At 32.1% G+C, this 10,000-nt stretch overlaps 2 protein-coding genes across 2 annotated transcripts in view; one reads left to right on the top strand and one right to left on the bottom strand.

The window, feature by feature from the left end:
• The window catches only part of LOC119598250 (transcription initiation factor TFIID subunit 3-like), a 28,295-nt gene extending 26,492 nt beyond the window's left edge, over nt 1-1,803 (top strand). Inside the window, exon 9 of the mRNA XM_037947898.1 lies at nt 1-1,803. This exon is cut by the window's left edge and continues 656 nt beyond it. The gene's annotated coding sequence lies outside the window, so the exon portion shown is untranslated.
• A 185-nt stretch (nt 1,804-1,988) lies between these two features.
• Nucleotides 1,989-10,000, bottom strand: part of LOC119598334 (transport and Golgi organization protein 6 homolog) — a 15,935-nt gene continuing 7,923 nt past the window's right edge. The window contains exons 3-14 of the mRNA XM_037947989.1: nt 9,598-9,784; nt 9,170-9,344; nt 8,783-8,977; nt 8,424-8,627; nt 8,066-8,269; nt 7,772-7,935; nt 7,334-7,571; nt 4,712-5,899; nt 4,376-4,526; nt 3,199-3,299; nt 2,816-2,929; nt 1,989-2,205 (exon numbers count right to left, since the gene is read on the bottom strand). Coding sequence (XP_037803917.1) covers nt 2,011-2,205; nt 2,816-2,929; nt 3,199-3,299; nt 4,376-4,526; nt 4,712-5,899; nt 7,334-7,571; nt 7,772-7,935; nt 8,066-8,269; nt 8,424-8,627; nt 8,783-8,977; nt 9,170-9,344; nt 9,598-9,784 — 3,116 coding nt within the window. The 3' untranslated portion in view covers nt 1,989-2,010. The remainder of the gene's footprint in view (nt 2,206-2,815; nt 2,930-3,198; nt 3,300-4,375; nt 4,527-4,711; nt 5,900-7,333; nt 7,572-7,771; nt 7,936-8,065; nt 8,270-8,423; nt 8,628-8,782; nt 8,978-9,169; nt 9,345-9,597; nt 9,785-10,000) is intronic.

Genomic DNA, 10,000 nt, shown 5'->3' with positions numbered 1-10,000 from the left:
TGTTTTTTTGTTTTTTTACTAATTCATCATCATGTTCCTTACACCTTTCCAACCATGTCCCCCTTTCACATCCATTGATGGACTCGTGTAAAGTACAAGCATGCGGCCGTGCTCAGTAAGATTGGCCCAAAAGTTGTGATACATAGTTTTCCTTCTTTGTTGGTCTACCCCTGTTACACATATTTTATATAGTAGTAAACTTATGACAATGTAAAGAAGTTTGTTTTTTATTTATTATTTATTTATCTTTCTTTTTTTCTCGTCATTCTCCAAAAGTTACATTTGCCTAAAAAAGAAAAAGAAAAAAAGGTAAATGTGAAATTTTAAATACCTTGGTTTTGGGATTAAACAGGAATATAGTCAAGATCATAGCAGTGAGGAAGAACACTTTGCACAACAATAATACACTTATTTTCCAAATTTTGGTACTTAAGTTATATATATCAGTAGTATATAAACAATGAAATGAATTATTATTAATATATCTTTAATTTTTTTTTTTTTTTTTTTTTTTTTTTTCTGAACACATCTGATTACAAACTCTTGTTTAAAGAGTCTTCCATGTGCCTTCTGAAGGTTCCAGTTTTATTTTTGTAGTAATTCCAAAGACTATATATATATATATGTTGGAATGTATGTATTATTTCCTTTCACCTACTTACCCTTCCTAAACTTCCATTACACACCCCCCATTATTTTGTAGTCTATTTATGTTATCTATGATATTTTATCTCCTTTCCTTTCCTCCCATAAATATATAAATGTATCTTTCATCTATATTTTTCTCCCTCCCCAATGTTCATTCATAATTCAGTCAAGCTCAATTTACTCATAAGCCATTCACAGATTTCCCCATAGCTTTTAATCCAAAACCTTTATCATTCTTTACAGCTTCCCTCCCCCTCATCCCTTTCCCCTCCTTCTCGAAAAAAAGTAGAAAAAAAGCCAATAAATAAAGTTTTATATAGCCTTAGGATATGTTTTTAAAATGAGAGAAATAGCTGCATTTACTCTTCACATTTTCGGGCTTCTTTCTTCGTCTGCTGTTGCAAGAGTGCAGTGTCCCAGTCTTTGGTATTTATCAGAATTGAAAGACAAGCCTTTGTGTTTATTTTTTTTTTTTATTTTTTATTTATTTATTTATTTATTTTTATTTTTTTTATTTTTTTTTATTTATTTATTTATTTTTTAATCTAAACTTTGCACCATCAGCTCGACAACCCAGTGGAAGTGTTAGTCATTTCATTGAGGAAGCTGTTACTGTTCTTTCCCAGATGCTGGGGCAATTCATCAGCTCCCACAAGACATTCAGAAAAAGAGAATAAATGTTACTATGCACACACAGTAGTTCTTCCCAAAGTTGTACTTCATAATTCTTTTTTATTGCCTGACAGTTGTAAAAAAAAAAAGGAAAAAAGAATAAAAAAAGAACAGGTTGATATTTTTGTTACTATCATAGCTCTAGAGATTAAGGAGTGGTTTGCTGTGGAATTCCTTCCCTCTGGGGGTAAGGGTAGGCTAGCACTATACAGGTTTTGCGAATCATATAATAGGTAGAGACATTTAATAAAGACCTGTATGACACCAAGTGTGATTTTTTGCCATGAGATGCCCCATCCCACACCCCCAACCTCTGGGCATCAGTTATTTAAAATAAAGAACAGTTTTACAGTTCTAAAAAGTACCTGCTTTGACTCTGTGTAACTTTATTGAACATTATTATTGTTGCCTCTTCTGGTATTTGTTTATTATGACTTTGTAGATATTTGTAATTAAAGTATAAATACATGTGAGAAATATGTACATAACTTTACCTCATTTTCCTTATTATGAAATTGTAAGGCAATGTTATAATTGAGGTCAATTAACAAATATAAGAAAAATCATAAGAAAAAGCTTTGTAAAGAACCATGAGAACATTGTTTCTCCTTCATTTATAGGATTATTTTAATAAAACAGATATAGAAATGTAGTATTTTATTTTTTTATATATAAAAATTAAAATAAATACTAGAACGGACTTGGCGGCATTTCAGTCACATAAATTTTCTTGGAGAGACTAAGTTTCGGGAGAAGGAAAGCCCTTGTTATGGTGTCAATTTCTTCCATTGCTAACTGTGCATGGAGTCTAACAACATCATCGGGATCTGTAGTGTGTACTAGTCGCAGGGCTCGATATAGATCCCGAATTATCTCCTTCAACACCTATGGAGATAAATGATGAGAAAATAGTATGTGCAAAATAATCAATAATTTTTTGCTCTGACAATGTCTGAGGTCCTTCATGGAGTGTTACTATTATTCATTTTAAGTATTTAAAAAAAAAATAAATAAGAAATTTATTTTCATATACACAGATTATTCATTTAAATATTAAATAGGCTTATTTCAAAGCATCTCATAACATGTGAATGTGAATGTTTACATGACACAATTAAGTGTCCCTTCTTGGACAAAACAAAATACTTTATTAAAGTTTTATTCAAATTCTCCCTCAACAAGTAAACACAATACAATGACATGAGGGAATACACTCCACTGCTACTTCTACAGCTGAAATCTCATTCATGAAGTAGAATGAAAATTCATCAGTAATGTAAGCAGATCTGATAAATCTAATTCACAAAAAGTGTGTATGTGTGTGTGTGGGGGGGGGAGACACTATTATGAATAGCTAGGCACCAAAAAATATCACACTAAAAACAAATCTTTCCGACAATACCAAACTCAAGATTCATTTCAGAAACAGCAATTATAGAACATCAAAAACTACAAATAACAATAACAAAACAACATAATAATATCAAACACTTACTGAGAATGCATCCTGGCCAAGCCCCTGTAGGAGTAGGGTTATGACCAATACAGCTGCCCGTCGCACCTCTGCCTCTTTGTCATGAGAGATGATGGCGTGTAAAAGCTGGAATACCTAGAAAGATATGAAGTATATGGCAAGTGAAAATTGGTTTACATAAAAAAGTAATTAATAAATCCTCTAACTATTATTATTTACATACTTTTTAATGAATCCAAAATGGTGACATGAAATACCTTGCAACTTCATTTATTTTCTTAATGACACATGAGAAGTAACTAACTTTAAAAAAGAGAGAGAGAGAATATTTTTGCTTTATACTAATATAAAAGAAATAATACTTAGTAAAATATACAAAAACGAGTCTTCAAGTCAAACCAGACCTCATGAACAATGGGCCCTATGCTGAAACGTAGCAATTTAATGACATCTCCCAGACTGGAGAGGCTTGCTGCCCGCACAAGGAGCTCTCTGTCTCGAACTCCTGAAATTAAATGTTTCTTAACCCATTGCCGACGGGTGGCATGTACGTACATGCCATGACATGTCGGGACCATCTGCCGGGGGCACGTACGCACATGCCATAGAGTATGCATGGACATGCCATGAGTTTTTTTTTGTTACAATCACGGCAAAAGATTTTTTTTTTGCCAGTGAAAGGTGATTAAGTCGGTTCTAACACTTTCTCATTTTTACCATGCAACAAACAAATAAAATGCAACAAACCGACAATTTCAACTCCATGATGCCACACACTGCTTATTTTATTTGGACTATAGACCGAATAATGATCAACTATGGAGTCTATATAACAACAAAAATACCCTTCAGTCTCGATTTATCCGGAAGTTTGGCAAGTAGAGACTGTAAAAAATAATGAAAATTGAAAATACAACATATCTTCGTAGTATTACGAAGAAACGGCATGGGATGCTGGCATTTGGCATGAGTGGTCGCGCATGCTCGGGCGACGATATAAGCCCCCGGCAGCGAGGCCCCGGCCTCTATGAATGCTACCCGTCAATTATGGGTTAAAATAAATGAATAGCTAGGAATAATAATCATCAACTGCACAATAAGCTATGTAACTGAAGTATAAATAACATCAAAATGTTAATTACTATCTTGCATTTTAATTTCTTAAAAATGAAATTAAGATTGGGGAAAGTTTTATTTTTATATACAGACAGTATATACTGCTTTCAATTGAAGTCACATAGTGCCCACTATAGTTTTTTTTCTGTGAAATTTATTGTACACAGATGGCTCCACAGGTATCCAGCCATCAAGAAGTCAATTAGCAGCCCCAATCTAACCTCATCTGATTTCTCAATTCCTCGAATCTTGGTGAAAAATGTCTTGTTCTAATGTTATCAAAATCAATACTAGAATCTTTCTGAAAATCAAGGAAAATAATAAGCAGGGAAGATGGGTATGACTGGTAATTGATTAATTGGTGATTAAGTACTATCTACCTACATACCTTACCATGCACTGAAACAGCTCATTATTCTATCTCCCTACCAAGGGTATGTTCTCACAGACAGCTTCTCTACACACCTGCCAGCAATGCATTAATGAACTGTTCCTTGTAATGTGGCAGAAGGGGCCCCAGACGCCTCGAAGCCCTTGTTAATGCCTCAGCTAACTTGGCTCTGTCCTCAGCTGTACGCTCCCCAACACTGAACTCAGCAGTCAAAATGCCTACAATCTGGTCACAAGAAAGGAAAGAAGGATCTGTAAAGTTTATACAGTGCTAGTAGATTCTTAACCATTTCAAATACTGTTTATAAGTTACTTCATATTCAGTTAAGCATTCAAAACAACATTTTCCAATTACATGTATTTTTTTTAGGATTCTAATAAACTAAACAGAAGGGAACATTTAAATCTTACCTTATCTGGATAAGCATCACACAAGACAGACAAACCCTGCACAGCCATCAGGTAGATATAAGAATCCTCATCCTTCAAATTATGCTGAAAAATTGTTAAAAGATGGTCTTTGTGTAGTAAGGTTTCTGGGTCTCTCTGTTCGATCAACTTCCCAAGGGCCAGGAGGGAGTGCCCACGCACAGGCAGCAGAGGGCTAAACAGGTCATCCATGGCTTCCTTGTATGTGCTTTTTACTTCTTGGGACTGCATGTCATGGGACTTCTTATCTTCAACTTCATTCTGTACTTTTCCAATATTATTTCTGTTCAGTTCTTGTTTTGTTTTATTATCTTTTTCATCCAGCTCTACTTCTGTTTTCCCAGATTTATCATTTCTCCCTTTCTTGGTGCTAACATCTTTCTGTTTCCCTTGTTTTGCACCAGACTGGATATCTCCTGGCAATGTTTGCACAACCCCATGAGTGAGGAGAAGGTTACGAAGTTGCTCAATATAGAGAAGCACTGTCTCATCCTGTATATTTTCTCCTACTTCATCTAAGGAGGGAACAAGATTCTTCAACCCTTTCCAGTCTTCACTTGACATCTTCTTCCTGAGTGTACGTTCACTGACATAACATGAAATGAGCACAACAATATTCATTACAAGAGTAGTTTGAGTTTTCCGTAGGTGTTCATCACTGCATTCCTGACATCCAGCTTTGATGAGCCTATCAACAAAGGGCACAGCTGCAGACAGGTCTTGGAAGAGGTCACTTGTGAGTGCATCACTGTCTGCAAGAAGGCTCAAGAGGTTTGTCCCGAGACTCACCCTCCTCATCCCCTCGAACTGCTCCTTTCTTACATCCTCATCCGTCAGCAAGAGTGTCGGGGATTGTTTCTTCTCATTCAATACTGTGAAGTCAATACATTCAGCAAGTCTTTCATAAAACTCCAAAATAACTGCACGGTTTTTCAAAGTCTCAAGAACCGTTATGAGGGACTTTGATAGTCTGTCATCATTTTCTAAGATGTTATCATCGGCAATCTCTTCAACATTAGTAACTTTCACTCCACCTTCATCATCTATGCTAAATTTGACTCTTGGATCAACTGAAGGTGAAGCAGAGGATTTCTTCAGGCCAGACAGAACAAGAAGAGTTTCCACAGCCTCTCCTTTCTGTTGCTGTGATAAATACCTGCAAGGCAAATGCTATCTTGTAGTGACAGTTATATATATCATATTTATGTATATATGTATATATGTATATATAAATATATAAATCTATATATATATATATATATATATATATATATCTATATATATATATATATATATATATGTTACTTTATAAATGTATATATACATATATATATAATATATATCATCTATATATATATATCTCCTCTATAATCTATATATCTTATATATATCTATTATCTATATATATGTATTTACATATTCATTTACATATACATAAATATATACTTAAACATATATTTACATACATATATACTTACATATAAAAACATATACATAAACATACATATATACATATACATAAATATACATATATACATATACAATAACTATCTCTGGCTATATGTCTATATACCCACTAACAATATATACATATATAATATATACATATATATACATAATATATCTATATATATCCATATAATACATATGTATTATATATATATATATGTATATATTATATATACATATATATATATATATATATATCTATATCTACTATATAGATATAATATATCTAGATAATGTCTATATAGATATCTATCTATCGATATATATCTACTATCATATATATATATGTTATATATATCTATTATATATCTCTCTATACTCTATATATCTATATATCTATCTCTATATATATATAAATATATATTATATATAGATATATATATATAATTATATGTATATATTATATATAATATATATATATATATATATATCCATTATATATATATATATATATATTACATATATATATATATAGATATATATATATCTATATCCTATATATATATATATATGTATATACTATATATATATATATATATATAATATATATTTTTTATATATATATATAAAATAATTTATATTATATATAATATATAAAATTATTATATAATATATTTTTATATATAATATTAAATATATATATAAATAAAAATATAAATTATTATATATATAATAAAAATATATTATATATATATATATATTAAAATATATAAATTATATTTTATATAATATTTTTTATAATATTATTATAAAATTTTTAATATAATAATATAAACATTATATATTTTATTTTTAATATATTAATATAATATTAATATATATAATTATATATATATATTATTATATAAAATATATATAAAATTTTTTATATAATATATATAATATATATAATATAATATATTATATATATAATATATATATTAATATATTTTAAAATAAATATATTTATTTATTAATAATAATATATAATATTTTATATAAATATATAATATATAAATATATATATATATTATATAATATATATATTTATTTATACATATATGTATATGTATATATTAGTATATTATTTTTTTTTTTCTTTTTTTTTTTTTTCACAAAGTCCAAGTACAAAAACAAATTACATTTTTCCATAAACACAGGCTCTTTTGTGAACTCCTCACCAAAATTGCGGGGTTTTTGGGAACGGAGATGTGACATACAGAGCGGGCACTCCATCAGGGCACAAACGGTGAAGCGGGTGGTGAGTGCAACAGTCGGAGTGGCAATCTCCACGAACAGCTTGTGAATTCGGGTTATGCAGAGGGTGAGGTTCACATCAGAGCTAGAAAATATTCTGCATAAGAAAAATAAATATATAAAATTTAAAGATAACAACTACATGAATAAACATATATTACAGAAATGCCTAATACTTGTAAAAGTATTATTTGTGCATGCAAACCTGCCATGGACTGAATCTATTAAACCAATTTACAAAGGTACTTGAACTCTCAAATAAAAAATCACTTAATATTTCACTGAGAAACATATTACCTTCCTGCCTCTGCTGTGGTTGTGTCAGCCAAGGGTTTCAGAAGAGAATGGGTGACATGCAGTGCAGTGAGTGAGGCTGAGCGTCTGGCCATTTGAGCCACAATTAGCACAACCACTCGCAAGATTTCTGGCTGAAGTTGCTCTTGCAACAACAACTCTGCTATCTGTAGGAAATAATCAGCATAGAAACAAATTTCTAAACAACAAAACAAAGAAATATCTGAGGTCTGAAGAACAAAGCACCATCTCAAAAAGTTCATTTATAAAAAGATTTTAACACTGGCACTCAGATACCTGTGGTCCAGCAACAGAATATAACTGATCCATGTTACTGATCTTGGCTTGGGCAATCAGACTAGCAACTGCCTCACACTGCTGCCAGTCCCTGCCGTTACAGATGGAAAGCCCGGCTCCAATAACTGCAGCAACTCCACCTGGCTGAAACATGAACCTTCGAACGAGGAGCAATCCACACACCTTCTTGAACCACACCCCTTGCTGAGAAGAGGAAATGAATTTATTAATTTCCTAATTTTGAACATAACTTTAATAATGTCCTAATGACTTGATATCTTGCATAATTCGGAAAAAAAATCACTCAAATCATTAAAAACAAACCAAACTTTACATTAAGAGAAACACCAATTCTTACCTGTGCCAAACCCTTGAGAAGTAAAATTTGTTGAATTGCATGGTTGGTGTCCATGCACATAAAGAGGCTTTCCATCTGATCTCGGAAGAAGGCTGTGTCTTCAGGGAAGTTTTTAACCTCCACAGGGCCAAAGCACAGCTGTAGTATGGAACTCAGAACCTCAGGAAACATTGGCCCTCGCATGCAAGTTCCTAGTGTTTCATGCTGAAGTGGAAGACAAAACAGTTATCCTTCAAAATTAATAACAACAAAAATACCTCTAAAAATTGACAAACTGATAAAAAACTCAATAATCACTAAAGTCCCATAAAAAATGCAATGTTTTATAAGTCAGTCTACAAGACCCAATGATGACTAACCTTCATCACAGGTAGAAGACTTTTGAAGATCTCACTAAGGACAGCATGTCTGCATTCCTGTGGTACCGAAGGCAGGTCACTCCCCAAAATGAACTTGTTCTTTGCAAGCATCAACTTCACATAGAGTGATGCCTCATTGTCTAGGCACCCCAACACTGCAGTATAAAAAAGGACCCGACACACTGCCTCTACATCCTGTGACATTTAAACATGCATCATTAGTTCCAATATATAATACGTTTCTATGAACAAGAGAAAGAGAAAGGAAGAGTAAAAGGAACTCAAATCCAAAGAGAATGGTAACAACTGCAATAGAAAAAACTGTTCTCGTTATGCTACTACTAATAATAATTATAATTTGGGTAATAATAATAAAATTACAAATACCTTAGCCTGTTGTACACTAATCAGATCTGGTGGTGCAGGAGGGATCTGAGCTACACTTCTGCGACCCACTTTACTCTGGTCGGTACCAGGTGGCTGACATGGATTCTGGACTTCCTTTCCTAGGACACTTTGTATTTCTTGTAATATGGCAACAACCAAAAAGCCACATTCCAATCTGTGAAAAAATAATTAGTTTTTATTTAAACTTTCTATTTCCTTATTCATTTTCAGTATTACCAACAGCATGTAGCCATACTCACTATTTTTTCCAAAAAAAATATGTCATCTTTGCTATTATCATTATGATCCCACCATCTGAAATGAGTGATTTACAAGTAACACTGATGATGACATCAAAACCTCTTATTCTTCAGTGAATAATAATAATGATAATAATACCATTAAACAATAATAACAACCCCACTAACCTGACATCCAAAGTTGCTGTATTGACAGCTGATAGGAGTCTTCTAAAAGTTGTGTGGATTTGCAGGCCAAAGCCTGATTTGTCTTCACCATCTTGTACTATTCCACTCTGCTCATCTTGCCATAAGCTCTTCTTGATCTTTTCTACTTCAAATGTAACTGTTTCAAGAGATGTGTGGCCAGGTGTACCTAGAAACAAGACACTGATTTACAAACGTGCATAAATCATTGAAAAGAGGAAATTAAACTAGCATAGGTAATTGTCCTGACTGATAGTGTTGAGATGCAGTGGAAAGATGCAGAAAAATTCTACCCAATAAAGAAATTGACATGACCATCACTGTTCCGAAAATCAGTCCTAGACAGTGAAGGATAAAAGTGCAATTAAATACTAAAAAGGCTTCT

This window comes from Penaeus monodon, chromosome 41 (genome assembly GCF_015228065.2).
Source record: "Penaeus monodon isolate SGIC_2016 chromosome 41, NSTDA_Pmon_1, whole genome shotgun sequence".
Taxonomy (NCBI): Eukaryota; Metazoa; Arthropoda; class Malacostraca; order Decapoda; family Penaeidae; genus Penaeus; species Penaeus monodon.
Note: the sequence above shows the minus strand (reverse complement) of the source record. Positions and strands in the feature narration are given on the sequence as shown.